Source organism: Mustela nivalis, assembly GCF_964662115.1.
Source record: "Mustela nivalis genome assembly, chromosome: 6".
Lineage (NCBI taxonomy): Eukaryota > Metazoa > Chordata > Mammalia > Carnivora > Mustelidae > Mustela > Mustela nivalis.
The window spans coordinates 36325118-36344356 of record NC_139025.1 but is presented as its reverse complement, the minus strand read 5'-3'; the positions used below and the strand labels follow the sequence as shown (position 1 = coordinate 36344356).

Here is a 19239-nt window from a genome sequence, read left to right as displayed (position 1 = left end):
CTGTGAACCACTCTGTAGCTATTAAAGGAATGAGTTAGGGCGTCTGGATGGCTCAGTGGGTTAAGCCTCTGCCTTCAGGTCAGGTCATGATCTCAGGGTCCTGGGATCAAGCCCTGCATCAGGCTTTCTGCTCAGCAGGGAGCCTGCTTCTCCCTTTCTCTGCCTGCCTCTCTGCCTACTTCTGATCTCTCTCTCTCTCTGTGAAATAAATTAATTAAATCTTTTTTAAAAAAAAGGGGGGGGGTTGCCTGTGTGGCTCAGTGGGTTAAAGCCTCTGCCTTCAGCTCAGGTCATGATCCCAAGGTCCTGGGATAGAGCCCCACATCGGGCTCTACCCTCAGCAGGGAGTCTGCTTCCTCCTCTTCTCTCTCTCTCTGCCTGCCTTTTTGCCTACTTGTGATCTCTGTCAAATAAATAAGTAAAATCTAAAAAAAAAATTTGTTAAAGGAATGAGTTAAACCTTTATCTTTTCACCTAAGAAAAAAACATGAGGTACTTAACTTTTCACTATGTAAGAAGAACATTTGACTAGCATAGTCCCAGTTTTATAAAAATACCACCACCCACATATATGTACTTGTATATTTCCATAACCATGGCAATAGTTGTAGAAGATATATACTCTACTGGTTACTGAGGGAAAGTAGGCAGAAAGAAAGTTGAGGAAAATTATTCTTTCCTCAAACCTTTTAACTTAGTTTCAAGAGTTGTAGAAAGCATGTGTTAACTGAATATTCTTAAAATCTAAAATAGCATTTTAAAATGTTTGCAGGGAAATGAATAATCATAGAGCTGATGCTTTCATGTCTTCCTTACAGACACGGGGAAGTGGAGAGTAGAGAAAGTACTGGTCTACATAGTAATTACTGAGGAATAGTATCGCTGGTCCCTCCCTGATATTCCTCGTATCTTGCTGACAGAGTCCCTTATGTTCTACCTGTACAATCATTTCTTGGAGCTTCTTTGCCTCCAATCCCCTTTTTAAAGTACATTAAGAAATACACTAACAACTGCCCTCCAAATGAATATGGAATATGTGTGTATTAGAGAAATGAGAGGTATGGAACAAAGAGTAGTTTTTTATAAAAGCAGAAGGTTTAAAAATTTGTAGCAAATTTTCCTCTCTTTTCCCATATTAAGTATAAATAGCACTAACAGCATTAATAATATCTAATATCAAATCAACATTAGATAATGTAACAAAATCTGATCATTTTCATTGTCAGAGAAATGCCTTATCCAGGAAAGTCTTACTTTATTCCTGTCCAAGGCTAAACTCTCTGGAAAAAAGTCATTAACAGCAGTTTTTCTTTCCAGATGTTTCCAAGGTCTTTTTTGTTCCCTACACCTGTCTTGCATTGGGGATGATTCTCCAGCAGCTTCTTCAGAGTGATGCTGCAGCTGCTCCAGGCGCTGAGTGAGCGTCAGAACTTCCTGCTGCAGGCCTTCGGTCCTCTGTGGGGAGAAGGAGAGCTAAGACTCCTGAGGGCCCACAATTTCTATTTCATTTCAAAACTATGTGCAAGGGCGCCTGAGTGGCTCAGTGGGTTAAGCCTCTGCCTTCGGCTCAGGTCATGATCCCAGGGTCCTGGGATCGAACCCGTATTAGGCTCTCCACTCAGTGGGGAGCCTGCTTCCTCATCTCTCTCTCTGCCTGCTTTTCTGCCTACTTGTGATGTCTCTCTGTCAAATAAATAAATAAAATCTTTAAAAAAAAAAACTATGTGCAAGTTCTACCAACACCCACACTGTAGTAATGTTACGTTACTAACTAGGTGAGTAGGGAAGATTTAAGATGCGACATATATCAGCTGGTTTTAGAAAAATAAATGGAGAGGTCTGATATATTAAATGAGACATTTTAGTGAGCACTGAGAAATAAAATTGTATAATGAATTTTAAGCAAAAAGTGAAAGAAAAAATTGGAACTCTACAATAAACAGAGGGCAGCAGATTTTTCAAACACGTTTAACCTAAGCAATACCTATCTTCGTTTGAATTTTAAGTGAAGGGGCATGAGATGGTACTCAGTTGATGTGGACATGACAAGGAGATAGAGCCACTTAAACTTGCTCGTTCAGTCTTTTCATAGAGTTGACCAATACATTCAACAAATGACCTGAAAATGGATTTACTGTCCTGGCTGGCCTGAGCAGTATTTAGGCATGATGGACACATTATCTTCACCATACCACCATACCACCACACCACTATTTTTAAGCCAGGATTCACTGAGCTTACGCTGAGCTGTACTAAGCATTTATCATGTATTAATCCATTTAACCCTTACCACTCTGTGAGATAGGAGCTATGCCCTTGCAGCCCCCAGCCCCACACCATCCCACCAAATTTTACAAATGAAACTGAGGCCCAGGGAGAATAAGCAATCTGTCCAAGAGCACACAGCTGGTAATGGCTGAGCTGGGATTCATACCTGGGCTCTCTGCTCTTAATAAAAACACTACACTATCTCTGCTGTAATAATGGACATCTTTTTTTCCTTTTGTCACTGTAGTAGTAAAAATAAAATCAAAGTTAAAATTCAGAGCCACAGAATTTACTAAATCAGCTAATATCAAAATTGACATGTTAAAAGTAACAAATTTGAAAGAATGACTTGTCTGTCAATACACTTACAGACTTCCAAGATTGTTCTTTTGCACCAATTTCCTGAATCTTCTCTTTCACAGCCTCCTCGGTAGCTGGTATCGGGACAACATTGTTGCTCAGAAGAGTAGCCAACTGACTGAGGAATTTCTGGTAGTGGGATCGTGCATTTTTGGTTTCCCAGCTGAATGAATGTGGAGGTCTGTCCAACTCATATTTTTGTTTTTCCTTATAGATTGAATCTTCTTGACACTTATCCCAAATTTTCTGCCCATCTTTTGGTCCTTCAGAATGAAAAATGTCTCTTTCAGAGTTCTTGGTCAGGATATCTTCACCTTTATCCTAAATATGCCAACACACATGTTAAACTTCCCATTTGGAATTTAATATGATTTTAATTCCTTTTTTGAAATATAAATTCACTTCCTTTTTTGATACATAGTCACAATACAAAATTTGAGGAGCAAGGCCCTCAGAAGAAATAAAGTGTTATGGAGTCATAAGAGAGACAAAGGCATACTCAAAAGAGCAAACTAGAACATCAAGAGGTATCAGAATGATCATATGGAGAAACTGGTTTGAGAACATAGGAAATTGAGCTTGGGGAAACAGCTGACCAAACAGCCTCAGTTAATGAAGTTATACTGTTTACAGACTATTTTGAGCTAATAAATATAGAAAGAATGACAGAAATTTTAAAATCATCATTTTGCTTCTAATAAAATAACTGATTCAGGCTAGGATTATCAATGAATGTTAAGACAGTTAAGTGAAAAGTTGGGAGGGAAATGGATATTTCCATAAAGACTTCATTATCGTTATAGAACATTTAGTAATAACCACTTTGATGATGTAAAAGTATAAACAAAATAAGTTCCACTTCTTTCCCCTAACTTTTCCCCTGTGCTCCTGTAATCATCCTGCTTCCATTGTAAATAGCCTTGGGCGGCGGGGGGGGAGGAAGGGATGATAATACTTGTATTTCTTTCCCAATCTCCCATGGGAATATTCTACCTTTATAAATTCTAGACTTCTTTCCACTTTCTTGACACCTTCAACTCTGGAAGCTAAGTAAATAGGTTCTGTTTCTGGGCTTTTTGTCATGTGAAACTGAGAAAGAGAAAGAGAGCCAGAATTTTTGAAGTAATGATAGTTTTGTATCACTAAAAGGCTAGAAGAGGCAGATTAAAAGGGCAATGGGAGTAATGGTCAGGGTTGCAGGAATATTAATTTGGGAGAGGTTTTTAAGAATGTGACAGATTAACAAGAGAAGTGAAAAAAAAATGGGAAGTGTTACTGTGAATTACTTGAGGGGGCTATTAAAAACTGGAATTACTTTAAACTACTTTAAAAGTAGTTGCTGGGGGGCGCCTGGGTGGCTCAGTGGGTAAAGCCACTGCCTTCGGCTCAGGTCATGATCTCAGGGTCCTGGGATCGAGTCCCGCATCGGTCTCTCTGCTCAGCAGGGAGCCTGCTTCCTCCTCTCTCTCTCTGCCTGCCTCTCTGCCTACTTGTGATCTCTCTGTCAAATAAATAAATAAATGATCTTTAAAAAAAAAAAAAAAAAAAGTAGTTGCTGGGACGCCTGGGTGGCTCAGTTGGTTAAGCAGCTGCCTTCAGCTCAGGTCATGATCCCAGCGTCCTGGGATCGAGTCCCACATCGGGCTCCTTGCTCGGCAGGGAGCTTGCTTCTCCCTCTGCCTCTGCCTGCCATTCTGTCTGTCTGTGCTTGCTCTCTCGCCCTCTCTCTGATAAATAAATAAAAAAAAAAAATCTAAAAAATAAATAAATAAATAAATAAATAAAAGTAGTTGCTGAATTTTTTTAAATGGAATTTTTTTAAATGTCAGATCACATTAATTGGATTATAACGCACCTTGTCTTATATTCACGTTATATAGTAAACTTAAAGTCTAAGGATTTCAAAATAAACTTTCACCACTTCCTTGACAATAGAGTAGATCCCATGTTCTAACATTCTTCTATAAAACCTCTACTCATCCTGTGAATTGTGACTACTAAGGACCAGGCTTGTCTCTTCCTTCCAAACCCAATTAATTCCACAATTCTAGATTTCAAGGTCCAATATAGATGCTCCACCAATTTAGCTTCGTGATCCCTGTGCCTTGGTTTCAATGACTTTTGTCTACACCTCTCTTCAGTCCTTACATTTACAGCCCCAAACCCAGATGTTGTCCGCAGCAGGAAGTAACCCACACCCAAAATGTAAAACTCCAACACTTCATTCTCTACCACTCTTCCTCCCAGTTCTCTCTCAACTCAGTTCTGTTCTGCAATATCAGAGACCTTAGATCTACCCTCTGCCTTCTCTCTCTATTCAGAAAGGCTTTCAGTCAACCACATAGCACAGCTTTCTCTGATCCTCCATAAGAAGCAGATCAAAAAGCTACTCAATATTTGCCAGTTATCTCTTAGAATAACACAGAGTAATAAAAATCCCATTTCTTTAAAAGTCAATCAAAATTTATTCTCACCTTCATCATGAAGCTAACCAAAGAATCGTCTTGTCCTTTCATATTCATGTAAGGGATGAATCCATCGGTACCTGCTAATTTTTTCTCCAAAAGGCCTGCTTTTCGTTCTGCCTTTTCTCTTTCAAACAGATGTACTCTGTGTAAGATATCAATAGGTAACAACAAACCAACTCAGTATTCAAACTTCAATTAAAAATAATTAAAAGAGGGGTGCCTGGGTGGCTCAGTCGGTTAAGCATCTGCCTTTGGCTGAGGTCATGATCCCAGGGTCCGGGGATCAAGCTCTGCATTGGGCTCCCAGCCCAGTGGGAAGCCTGCTTCTCCCTCTCCCTCTTCCACTGCTTGTGTTCCCTCTCTCGCTGTGTATCTCTCTGTCAAATAAATAAAGTCTTTAAATAATAATAATAATAATTAAAGGAAATAATCCCCACTTAAAATATATTAAATATGTGTATCAAGTAGAAATGTACTTACTGTGAGAAGAGCTAATAGTTACCCAACTATTTTTAGGGAGAGAGAAATGACAGAGAAACGGAGAGAAAAACAATCCAGTGGTAAATCCTCTAGTAGTTCCCCTGGGGAAGGTAAAATTTTAAACCATCCTTTTCATGGGGAAATTTGAGCATGAATATCTTGCCTGCCACTATTGGTAACACTGTGATGATCAGGAGGTTCCAGAAGGATACAAGTACTCCTATTTTAATAATACCTGATGGGCTCTTCTACTGGGATTTGATGAGAGAAAAGGGAATTAGAATAATGATGCAGCAATAGAGAATAGCATATGTAAAAGGTTTTTTTAATCAAATATACAAATAGCTAATTACTTGGTTTTTGTTTTGATTACTAATTGATAGGTATTGGTAATATTTTCTACCCCATACCTATAGCTAAGTTAAAATTTCAATCTATCTTCTATGTTTTTGGGTTTTTTCTCTTCTGTCTAGTAATCACAGCTTACAGAATTAGTGCATTTGAGTCAGTTCAAAAGAAATTATTCATCCAAATAGAAATCATCCAAATAGAAAATTTTACCTCGAAAGGTTATATTAAAGACATGCAGGACACATGCAAAAGGTCTAACACATCTGTAACTATAACCCTAGAGTGAGAGTAAAGACAAAAACAATATTTGAAAAAATAATTCCCAAGATTCCAAACCTAATGAAAGACATAATTGATAGATTCCATAAATTCTGTAAAGCCTAAGCAAGATAGATACAGAGAAAGCCACACGAATACACATCATAGTCAAATTGCTACCAAAAACAACAACAAAAAGCACACATTATTCCCTTCAAAGGTACAATGAAACTGATGACTAACTTTTCAATGGAAACTATAGAAATCAGAAGATAATCAGATGACATCTTAGAGTGCTGTAAGAAAAAATATTAGCCAGAATTCTACACTCAGTTTAAAAAAAAAAACACTCAAAAAAAAAAGAAAGAAAATGAAATAATATAGTTTCAGAAAAAAGAAAAAAAAAGGAAAAAAAACTGTCAGAAGAAATGCATTAAAAGAAACAGTAGATGTCCAGTCCAAGATGGTGAAATGGGAAGACCTTGGGCTCACCTCCTTCAAAAAGGCACCAGACCTACATCTCTAGGTGCGGCAGTTCTGCCTGAGGGGGAGTTGAGGGCTGTCTGAACAGTTTTTGCACAACAGAAGATGGGAAGACCACGTGGAGAGGCAGGAGAGATAGAGGCGCTTTGACTGACAGGTCTGCAAGCTTTGGGTCACTGGTCCACACCAGCCGCAGATGCCCTGGGGCTTGGAGGGATAGCTGGAGGTTAGAAAAGCAAGTGGAATGTGGAGGAACTAGCCCTGGAACCCTTCCCAGGGTGAGGGAGCTACTGGAACTCTCTATAGGTCAGAGAGGCTGGCAGGTGGCATAGTTTGTGCTCCCCCTCCACCTTGGTGATGCAGATGGGAGCAGGGTTCCAGATGCTGTGAGCACTGGGTGCCTGGCCCATACCAGCCTCAGATGCCCTGGGGCATGAAGGAACCATCACCGTGTAAAGGAGCTAGGTCTAGAATCTTGATGGGACATGAGAGAACAGGTGGAGCTGTCACTGAGTGGAGGGGCTGGGGGCACCAGGGTTTACATTCCCCTTCCATCTTGATGGTGAGGATAGGACAGGGGTCAGGCACCATGGCCAGCCTGTCACACCAGCAAACCTGGCCCACACTAGCCTCAGATACTCTGTGCACAGAAAAGCCATGGTTTAAAAGAGGAGCTAAGATAAAAGAGCCAGCCCTAGAACTCTGAAAGACAGCAGGGGGAGCTGCTAGAACTCTCTCCACGTTGAAGGGGCTGGTGAGCACCATAGTTACATTCTCCAACCACCTTGATAATATGGATGAGGACCACACTAGTGTACAAGTTCAAGGCACCATAGCCAGCCTGCCACCTCAGTGAGCCCCAGACCCCTGGCCCACACCAAACACAGCTTTCACACAAAGGTAGCCCCAGCATGGCACACACTGGGACACCTCTGGTCCAGCAACTGCTAGAGCTCTAGCCTTCATATGAAGGTAATACAGGCATAAAGCACCTAGAAAATTCCAGGCTCACACCACTTCAGCCCCAGAGAGCTTACTAGGGTACTCCTAATGCAGAGCACTCTGGGACCTCCTAGCTAATGCCTATTTCAGCTCAAGCTGTCTTGCCATGGTATCCCCTGCAGGGAACAACCTGGGAACTCCCAACCCATGCTCACCTCACCTCCAGCTGCCCTGCCAGGACACCTCCTGCATGGGGCACTCTGGGACTCCTACGCCCGCACTCCACCTCAGCTCCAGCCACCCCACCATGGGGCCTCCTGTACAGAGCATCCTGGAACAACCCTGGCCCATGCCAGCCTCTATTCTAATCACCCCAACAGGGCACCCTCTGCACTGAATACACCAGGACATCCCAGCTTTCATCCACTTCTGCTTCAGCTTACCTCCCAGGGTAGCCCTGTGCAGCACCCCAGAATCCCCTGGTCTAGGCCCCACCTTGGCTCTAGCTGTTCTGCCAGGGTACCCTCTGCACAGGGATACCTAAGATGTCCTGTTTGTACCCACTTCAGTTTCAGCTATCCTGCCAGGGGGACTTTTGCACAGAGAACCGAGGATCCTACCAGCCTGTGCCCACTTAAGCTTTAACTGTCCTGCCGGGGCGATCTGCATGAAGAGCTCCAGGACCCACTGGTTTGCACTCAATTCATCTTCAGCCATTCTGCTGGTACACTGTGTGCACAGAATCCTGGGACCACCCAGGTTCATACTCACTTCGGCTCCAGCCATCCTACCAGGGTAGCCTTAGCACAGAGGGCACTGGGAACCTCAGCCCATGCCAGACACAGCTCCAGCCAGCCAGCCAAAGTCACCAGGCGCACACAGCATACACAGGAGATGACATTACACAAGACCATTCCTTCAAGTTTAGGAGAAGTAGTTGTCCTCCATAATTCATAGAAACAGACAGTCCGGCAAAATGGGGAGACAGAGGAATATCCCCTGAATGAGTGAGCAAGATAAAATACCAGAAAAAGAACTAAATGAAATGGATATAAGCACTTTGCCTGATAGAGAGTTTAAAGTAATGATCATAAAGATGCTCACCAGGTCAGAAAGAAGAGTAGACTCAGTGAGAACTTCAACAAAGAGAAAATATAGAAGAGAACCAATCAGAATTGAAGAGTACAATAACTGAAATGAAAACTACACTAGAGTGAATCAACAGTAGATTAGAGGATGCAGAAGAATGTACCAGTAATCTGGAAGACATGGTAATAGAAAGAACCCTAGCTGAATAGCAAAAAGAAAAAAGAACTTTTTAAAAAAAGGATAGGTAAGGGATCTCTTGGACAACATCAAGCAAACAATATGCATTATAGGGGTTCCAGAAGGAGAATTGAGAAAGGGAAAGAAAAGTTATTTGAAGCAATAGCATCTGAGGGGTGCCTGGATGGCTCAGTTGGTTGAGCATCCGCCTTTTGGTTAGGTCAGGATCCTAGGGTCCTGGGATCGAGCCCTGCATTGGACTCCCTGCTTAGTGGGGAGCCTGCTTCTCCCTCTCCCTCTGCAGCTCCTCCTGCATAATTATGCTTGCTCACACACATTCTCTCTGCCAAATAATTAAGTAAAATCTTAAAAAAAAAAAAAAAAAAAGGGAATAATAAGAATTCCCTAACCTGGGGAAGGAAACAGACTTGAAGCATGGAGAGCTCCAAACAAGATGAAATCAAGGAGGCCCAAATCACCAACACATAATAATTAAATGTCAAAGATTAATGATAAAGAGAGAATTTTAAAAGCAGCATGAGGGAAGCAATTAGTTATATGCAAGGGAAATCCAATGAGTCTCTCAGCTGATTTTTCAGCAGAAACTTTGCAAGCTGGAAAGATGAGGCAAAGAACTGAAAGGAAAACACCTACAACCCAAAGTAGTCTGCCTAGCAAGGTTATCATTCAGAATTGAAGGAGAAGTAAAGAATTTCCCAAACAAATGATAGTTAATCGAGTTCATCACCACCAAACCAGTGTTACAAGAAATGTTAAAAAGAGGGGTGCCTGGGTGACTCAGTGGGTTAAAGATTCTGCCTTTGGCTTGGGTCATGACCCCAGGGTCCTGAGATCAAGCCTCACATTGGGCTCTCTGTTCAGTGGGGAGCTTGTCTCCCACCTCCCCACCCCCCGCCCCACCGCCTGCCTCTCCGCCTACTTGTGAGCTCTCTCTGTCAAATAAATAGATATCTTAAAAAAAAAGAAAAAGGAAATGTTAAAGGGACTTGTTTAAGTGAAAAAGATAAGGCCATAATTAGAAGTAAGAAAAATGTGATATAAAATATATCACAGGGGCGCCTGGGTGGCTCAGTGGGTTGAGCCTCTGCCTTTGGCTCGGGTCATGATCTCAGGGTCCTGGGATCGAGCCCCACATTGGCCTCTCTGCTCTGCAGGGAGCCTGCTTCCCCCTCTCTCTCTGCCTGCCTCTCTGCCTACTTGTGATCTCTGTCAAATAAATAAATAATCTTAAATATATATATATATATATATATATATATATATATATATATTCACAGCATATACATAAGACATGAAGGAGAGAGTTTAAAAAAAAGTTATTTTAGAATATGTTCAAACTTAAATCAACTTAGTATAAGCTGCTATTTATTTAGGGTCCTACATATAAACCTCAAAGTAACCCCAAACCCATGATAGATACACAAAAAATAGAGAGAAAATATTCAGGCATAACACTACAGAAAGTCATCAGTCACAAGGAACGATAATGTGAGAAGATAGAGAGAATAATTACAAAAATAACCAGAAAACAATTAACAAAATGAAAATAAGTAGATACCTATCAGTAATTACTTTAAATGTAAATGTTCTAAACTGCTCTAAACAAAAGATAAGTGTGGCAGAACAGATTTAAAACACAGACACACACACACACACGAGCCATCTATATATGGCTATAAGAAACTCAGGTCAGAGCTAAATAGCCTGAAAGTGAAAGTGAAAGGATGGAGAAAGATACACCATGCAGATAGAAATGAAAAAAAAAAAAAAAAAAGGCAAAGCCAGAATAGCAATATTTATAACAAACAAAACGAACTTTAAAACAAAGACTGTAACAAGAGACAAAGAAGAGCATTACATAATGATAAAGGAGTCAGTTCAACAGAAGTATATAAAAACTGTAAATATCTAGGCACCCAAAATTGGAATATTTAAATACATAAAGCAAATATTAACAGACATAAAGGGAGAAACTGACAGTAATACTATAATAGTAGGGGACTTTAACACACGAGTTATATCAGTGGATAGATTATCCAAGCAGAAAAATCAATAGGGAAACAGTGTCATTGAATGATATATTAGATCAGATGGACTTAACAGACATATCAAAAACATTCCATCCAAAACAATGGAATACACATTCTTTTCAAGTGTCCATGGAACATTCTCCAGGACAGATCACACATCATGCTTTGAAACAAGTCTCAATAAATTTAAGAAGCCTGAAATCATATTATGCAGCTTTTCTGACCATAATAGTGTGAAATGTTCCATGCTCATGGATTGGAAGAGCAAATATTGTTAAAATCTCTAAGCTACCTAGAGAAATCTATACATTCAATACAATCCCTATCCAAATACCATCAACTTTTTTCACAGAGTTGAAACAAATAATCCTAAAATATGTATGGAACCAGAAAAGACCCCAAATAGCCAAAGGAATGTTGAAAAAAAAAAAAAAAGCTGGTGGCATCGTAATTCCAGACTTCAAGCTCTATTATAAAGTTGTAATCATCAAGACAGTACAGTACTGGCATGAAAACAGACACATAGATTAATGGAACAGAATAAAGTACCCAGTGGGGCGCCTGGGTGGCTCAGTGGGTTAAAGCCTCTGCCTTCAGCTCAGGTCATGATCCCAGGGTCCTGGGATCGAGCCCCACATCGGGCTCTCTGCTCAGCAGGGAGCCTGCTTCCCCCCTCCTCTCTGCCTACTTATGATCTCTGTCAAATAAATAAATAAAATCTTAAAAAAAAAAAAAAAAGAATAAAGTACCCAGAAATGGCTTCTCAACTCTATGGTCAACAAATCTTCAACTAAGTAGGAAAGAATATCTATCCAAGGGGGAAAAATGACAGTCTCTTCAACAAATGGTGTTGGGAAAATTGGACAGCCACATACAGAAGAATTAAAGTAGACCATTTCCTTACACCACACATGAAAATAGACTCAAAATGGATAAAAGACCTCAATGTGAGACAGGAATCCATCAAAATCCTAGAGGAGAACATAGGCAGCAACCTCACTGACCTTGGCTGCTCCAACTTCTTGCTAGACACTTCTCCAAAGGCAAGGGAAACAAAGGTAAAAATGAACTACTGGGACTTCATCAAGATCAAAAGCTTTTGCACAGCAAAGGAAACAGTCAACAAAACCAAAAGACAACAGATGGATTGGGGGATTATATTTGCAGATGACATGTCAGATAAAAGGCTAGTTTCTAAAATCTAGAAAGAACTTATCAAACTCAACACCCAAAGAACAAATAATCCAGTCAGGAAATGGGCAGAAGGCATGAACAGACATTTCTCCAAAGAAGACATCCATGACCAACAGACACATGAAAAAATGCTCAATATCACTTGGCATTAGGAAAATACAAATCATAAACCACAATGAGATACCACCTCACACCATTCAGAATGGCTAAAATTAATAACTCAGGAAACAATGAATGTTGGCAAGGATGCAGAGAAAGGGAAACCCTCTTACATGGCTGGTGGGAATGCAAACTGATACAGTCACTCTGAAAAACAATATAGGTAGAAGGTAAAAATAGAGCTACCCTATGACCCAGCAATTGCACTACTGGGTATTTACCCTAAAGATACAAATGTAGTGATCCAAAGGGACACCTGCACCCCAATGTTTATAGCAGCAATGTCCACAATAGCCAAACTCTGAAAAGACCCCAGGTGTCCACTGACAGATGAATGGATAAAGAAGATGTGGTATACATACAATGGAGTAATACCCAGCCATCAAAAATGAAATCTTGCCATTTTTAATGACATGGATGAAACTAGAGGGCATTAGGTGAAGCAAAAAAGTCAATCAGAGAAAGATAATTATATGATCTCACTCATATGTGGAATTTAAGAAATAAAACAAAGGATCATAGGGGAAGAGAGGAAAAAATAAAACAAAATGAAATCAGAGAGGGAGACAAACCATAAGAGACTCTTAATCTCAGCAAACAAACTGAGGGTTGCTGGAGGGGAGGGGGGTACGGGGTGTGGTAACTGGGTGATAGACATTAAGGAGGACACATGATGTAATGAGCACTGGGTATTATATAAGACTAATGAATCATTGACCTCTACCTAGTAAACTAGTAATATACTATATTTACTAGTAATATATTTATTAATTAACTAGTAATAATTTATTAATAAAACTAGTCATTAATCAATAATTAATAAATTATCAATTAAACTAGTAATTGATTTATTAATTAACTAGTAATATATTATATTTATTAATTAATATATTAATTAATTGAATTTAAAAATTAAATATTAAACAGGGGTGCCTGGGTGGCTCAGAAGGTTAAGTGTCTGCCTTCATTAGGTAATGATCCCAGGGCCCTGGGATTGAGTCCCGCATCGGCCTCCCTGCTCAGCAGAGCCTGCTTCTTCCTCTCCCTCTGCTACTCTCCCTGTTTTTGCTCTCTCTCTCTCTCTGTCAAAAAAATAAATAAAATCTCTTTTAAAATTTTAAAAATAAATTTAAATTAAAAAATAAAATAAAATTGGGCAAAGGATTTGAGTAGATATTTCTATTTCTACAAAGAAGATACACAAATGGCCAATAAGCAGATGAAAAAATGCTCAACTCTTTAATCTTTTGGAAATAGAAAATAAAGTCACAGTGAGACGCAAATTCATACTATATTCTAGTGGTAGAATAGCTATCGTAAAGATGAATGGTAACAAGTGTTGTTGAGGATGTGGAGCAATTGGAATGCTCAGACATTGCTGGTGGGAATGTAAAATGGTGCAGCTACCTTGGAAAATAGTCTGGAAATTCCTCAAAAGTAAATTAGAATTACTTCATGACCCAGCTTTCTACTTCCAAGGCATATCCTTAAGAGAAATGAAGTATACAGTCACATAAAAACTCACACAAGAATCATCACAGCAGCATCATTCATAAAGCCCCTCCAAAAAGGGGAAACAACCCAATGTCCATTAACTGATGAATGGATAAGGAAATTGTGGTATATTCATTCATTCAACAGAATATTATTTTCAGCCATAAAAAGGAGTAGAGTATACAGATTTATGGTTCAACATAGGCTAATCTTAAAAATATTGCACTACGTGAAATAAGGGAGACATAGAGGCCATATACTGTATGATGGCATTCATGTGAAATGCCCAGAAAAGGCAACTCAGAGAGAAAGAATGTAGATGAGTGGTTGTCAGAGACTGGACAGAGTGATACGGAGTAATTGCTAATGGATGTGGGGTTTCTTTAGAGGGTGATGAAATGTTCTGGAATTGAGTAGTGGTAATGACTGCACAACCTTGTGAATACACTAAAAACTACCAAATTGTGTACTTTAAAGAGGTGAATTTTTTCTTTTCTTTTTTAATGAAATACAACTGATTAAAAGGGTGAATTTTAATCATATGTGAATTATATTTCAATAAAAATGTCTTTTTACACATAGTAATTTTGAGTCAGGTATTAAAGGAAATCTTACTAAATTTAATTTCCATGATCAATCAGGAATATAGAGTTTATATATTCTTTTCAAGCTTATGACAAATGACATGCTTGAAAAAAAAAACTAGAAAATTTCCTACCTTAGATGGTTTTCTAGTTCTATAATTCTTTCAGTTAGATCCCAGTTGCCTCTTTCAAGATTCTGAATATTGGTGTTTTTCAAAGATTTAATTCTGGTTAGAGAAGCAATAAGTTCCTCTAGATCCTTGATATCATCTTTCAGGGACATTATCTGGAAAGACTGTTGCACATTATTTTCTTTATAACTTTCTAGCACATTTTTCATCTCTTGCAATGATGTTTCTTTTATGAAGAGCTTGTTTTGAAGATTTCTTAGCTAATGAGAAAGAGAAAATCATAATTTTGGTTTTAGAAAATTCATTATTTTAAATCATTATGGGTATTTAATTTATACATCTTTTTTTTAGAGATTTTTTTTTTAATTTATTTGACAGACAGAGATCACAAGCAGGCACAGAGGCAGGCGGAGAGAGAGAGAGGAGGAAGCAGGCTCCCCTCTGAGCAGAGAGCCCAATGCGGGGCTGGATCCCAGGACCCTGAGACCATGACCCAAGCCAAAGGCAGAGGCCTTAACCACTGAGCAACGTAGGTGCCACTATATGTCATTTTTTAAAAAAGACTTGGGGCGCCTGGGTGGCTCAGTGGTTTGGGCTGCTGCCTTCGGCTCGGGTCATGATCTCAGGGTCCTGGGATTGAGCCCCGCGTCGGGCTCCCTGCTCCGCGGGAAGCCTGCTTCTCTCTCTCTCTCTCTCTGCCTGCCTCTCTGCCTACTTGTGATCTCTGTCTGTCAAATAAATAAATAAAATCTTTTAAAAAAATAAGTAAATAAAAAGACTTACTCATTTATTTTACAGAGATAGAGTGAGCAAGTGGGGCTGCAAAGGGAGAAGGAGAGAGATAATCCTGAGTGCAGAGCCGGACTCAGTACTCGATCCCTGGTCCCTGAGAGATCATGACATGAGCCAAAATCAAGCGTCCGCCACTCAGTTGATTAAGCCACCCAGGTGTCCTTATTATACATTACTATACAATAAAATGAAGACTCTCAAATTTCCTAACAGCATATTCCAATGTTACATATTTTAAAAATTATTTCAGGGGGTGCCTGTTTGGCTGAGTTGGGTGCAACTCTTGATCTCCGGGTCATGAGTTTAAGTCCCATGTTGATTGTAGAGATTACTTAAATACATAAACTTATAAGAAAAAATAAAATAAAAACCAAAGCAGTGTAATTTAAAAAATCATATCAAAATGACACATACGGTTTGGAATAAGTTATTTCATTCTCATCAACATTAAAGTTGTTCAAATCTTGTTATAAGAGTAAATTATACCAATAATGAATTCAATAAATCCTAGCAGAAAAGAAATACTTAATGCTTTGGTCATAGATGTTTGCTTTATGCTGGTTGTGATGAGAAATGGATTCCGAGGCCTTTCTTCTAAAGAGATTCCACTTGTTTCCTGGCCTTGTCCTTCGTGATCAGAGAAATGGGTGGATAGGAGAGTGAAGAGAAAGACTATATTTTAAAGGCAAACAAAGGAAAGAAAAGATCCTAAAGTTATGAAGAGTGATGACCTGTGAGAGGGGAAGCAAGAGTAGAGAGCCACAAGCTGCTAGCTGAAAAAGACCGGGGACATCTGGGTGGCTCAGTCAGTTAAGTGGCTAAGTCTGGCTCAGGTCATGATCCCCGGGTCCTAAGATCAAGCCCTGCATCAGGCTCCCTGCTCTGTGGGGAGCCTGCTTCTCCCTTGGCCATTCCTCTTGTTTATGCTCTCTGGCTCTTTCTATCTCTCTGTCAAATAAATAAATAAAAACTTTATTATTTATTTATTTGACAGAGAGTGAGATCACAAGTAGACAGAGAGGCAGGCAGAGAGAGAGGGGGAAGCAGGCTCCCTGCTGAGCAGAGAGCCTGATGTGGGGCTCAATACCAGGACCCTGGGATCATGACCCGAGCCAAAGGCAGAGATTTTAACCCACTGAGCCACCCAGGCATCCCCAGAGTGTGTTTTAAAACCTATTTATTTATTTATTTATTTATTTATTTTTAGTTCTATTTATTTATTTGACAGACAGAGATCACAAGTAGGCAGAGAGGCAGGCAGAGAGAGAGGAGGAAGCAGGCTCCCCGCTGAGCAGAGAGCCTGATACAGGGCTTGATCCCAGCACCCTGGGATCATGACCTGAGCCGAAGGCAGAGGCTTAACCCACTGAGCCACCCAGGCATCCCCAGAGTGTGTTTTAAAACCAGTTTATTTACTTACTACAATGGGCTAAGTATTCTATGAAAAATCCATTTTTTAAAAAAAATCCATTTAGAAAAGGCTTTAATAATAAGATCAAATGTTTTAAAAATGGAAAGTTCAAAATTCCCCATCCAGAGATGGCTGCATCTACTAGGTTTCTACTGTAAAAACATATTAATTAGATTAGAGTCATTTCTTGATTAACCCTTTTTTAAAAATCCTCCCCTCAAGTTACTAGGTCTGTTCATTTTACCTCTGTCTCTCATATCTACCCCTTTCTTTCCATGCCTGCTGCCTTGCTGCCTTGTCTTGTGTTAGGGCCCCATTGTCTATCTCAGGCACTGTTTGATACAAGACCTCCGACTTGATCTTCTTGCTTCCCATCTAGCATCTCTCTAAGCCATTCTTTATTTGACCAACCAGCCTTCAGTATCTTCTATGTTCCAGGCACGTGCCAGGAGAAAATTAAGAACTCTCGAAAATTTATCAGCTCATCAGGGAGACCAATTTTAAAACAAATCATTAGAATATACCTTAACAGGTACAATAATAGTGGTATGAGCAGAATGTTCTAAGAATACAGGCAAAAGATATCTATTCTATCCTTAGTTGTCACTTCAGATCATATAATATCACTCTTCTTTTAAAGGTCATATGATAATTTATGTTTAGCTTTTTATGTAGAAAACACCTTTGAAATGATAACACTTTAGAATGAAGGAAAGATTAGTGGTTACCACAGGTTGACAGTAGGAAGGAAGTGGGTATGGATATGAAATGGCAACAGGAAAGATCTTTGTGGTGTTCAAACTGTTCAGTATCTTGACTGTTTAGAACTTTATACACACAAACACACGAATACAAGTTAAACTGGGGAAATCTCAATAAGATTGGTGGACTGGTAGATGTGTTGCCTCAATTTCAATATTGAGGTTGTTATATTTTGCAAAATTGTGGAATAAACTCAATAAAGTTTATAAAGGATCTCTCTGTATTATTTCTTTTTTTTTTTTTTTAAGATTTTATTTATTTATTTGACAGAGATCACAAGGAGGCAGAGAGGCAGGCAGAGGGGGCGGGGGGATGCAGGCTCCCCACCCAGCAGAGAGCCTGATGTGGGGCTCGATCCCTGGGATCATGACCTGAGCCGAAGGCAGAGGCTTTAACCCACTAAGCCACCCCAGTGCCCCTTTCTGTATTATTTCTTAAAACTGCATGTGCGGGCACCTGGGTTGCTCAGTCGTTAAGCATCTGCCTTTGGCTCAGGTCATGATCCCAGGGTCCTGGGATGGAGCCCCACATCAGACTCCCTGCTCAGCAGGAAGCCTGCTTCACCCTTTCCCACTCCCCCTGCTTGTGTTCCCTCTCTTGCTATCACTCTCTGTCAAATAAATAAATAAAAATCTTTTTAAAAAAACCTGCATGTGCTTCTTCAATTATCTTAATAAAAATTGCAATTAAAACTAATAATAATTGGTTCTGATATATTTTTCTTCAGCAGCAAAATTGGTATTGCCTCCATTCTCCCCATCCAGAGATGGCTGCATCTACTAGGTTTCTACTATTTGCCTTATTACTACACTAAAGAAAGAAAAAAAAAACTTACCCGCATAAACACAGTCACATTGCCCTCACAAATGAAAAATTTCCATGAAAAAATCACACTAAAAATACTGGCAAAATGCTTTAAATGTATTTTAAGTTTAACACACAGGCCTTATGATATATATTATGAGTAACATTTTTTTACAAGTTGTTTAACTCCTATTTATTCCTATAGCAGCCTACCCAGCACTATGCAAGACTTTTAGTTCAATGTCATAGTGCCTAAACTAGACAACACTATCACCAACTGAACACTTTAATATTTACCATGTCTATATCTGGCTTTTCTTAAATATAGTCCCTCTTGTTCCTGTTTCTCCATTATTGGGCAAAACACAGGATAATTATTTTTGTATGTCCAACAAAGAAGTAAAGTTGATTATAACAAAAAATTTTAGATTCATACAGTGAGCAGAAAAACTGCCTTATCAAGATAATTGTGTTCCTGTGGATTAAATAATAGGCTATTGGAAAAGAGAAAAATAACTTGTGCTGAAGGTATTCTGTTGAAATTACTAGATTCTTTTATTTATATATACCATCGAAAACGAAGTCAAAATGAGACCTCATAGAGCCGTTCATATTTCTGCTTTGATAAATAGGTTAAAAACATTTATAGTTACCAAATGATTTATGTACATGTAGAGAAATACTTTTTAAAAGTACTTTGAGGGCACCTGGGTGGCTCAGTCCATTTAGAGTCTGCCTTTGGCTCAGGTCATGATCTCCAGGTCCTGGATGAGGCCCGGCATCTGGCTCCCTGCTGAGCAGGGAATCTGCTTCTCCTCCTCCGTCTGCCTCTCCCCCTTGCTCATGCTCTCTCTCTCTCAAATAAATAAATAAAATCTTTAAAAAAATAAACAGTACTTCAAAATTCTTAAAAATAGTTTACATTTAGACAAGGTTTAAAACTTGTAATCTTTTTTGACCATTTGGTTTAAAACGCATCTT

At 39.4% G+C, this 19239-nt stretch overlaps 1 protein-coding gene across 5 annotated transcripts in view; it reads right to left on the bottom strand.

Moving 5' to 3' along the window:
* The window catches only part of LOC309866408 (uncharacterized protein), a 45549-nt gene that overhangs the window by 11241 nt on the left and 15069 nt on the right, over positions 1–19239 (bottom strand). For all 5 annotated transcript variants that reach the window (XM_082734162.1, XM_082734163.1, XM_082734161.1 and 2 more), the window contains 4 exons: positions 14493–14749; positions 5103–5238; positions 2638–2949; positions 1255–1455 (listed from right to left, as the gene is read on the bottom strand). In XM_082734162.1, the coding sequence (XP_082590288.1) occupies positions 1255–1455; positions 2638–2949; positions 5103–5238; positions 14493–14749 (906 nt within the window). The remainder of the gene's footprint in view (positions 1–1254; positions 1456–2637; positions 2950–5102; positions 5239–14492; positions 14750–19239) is intronic.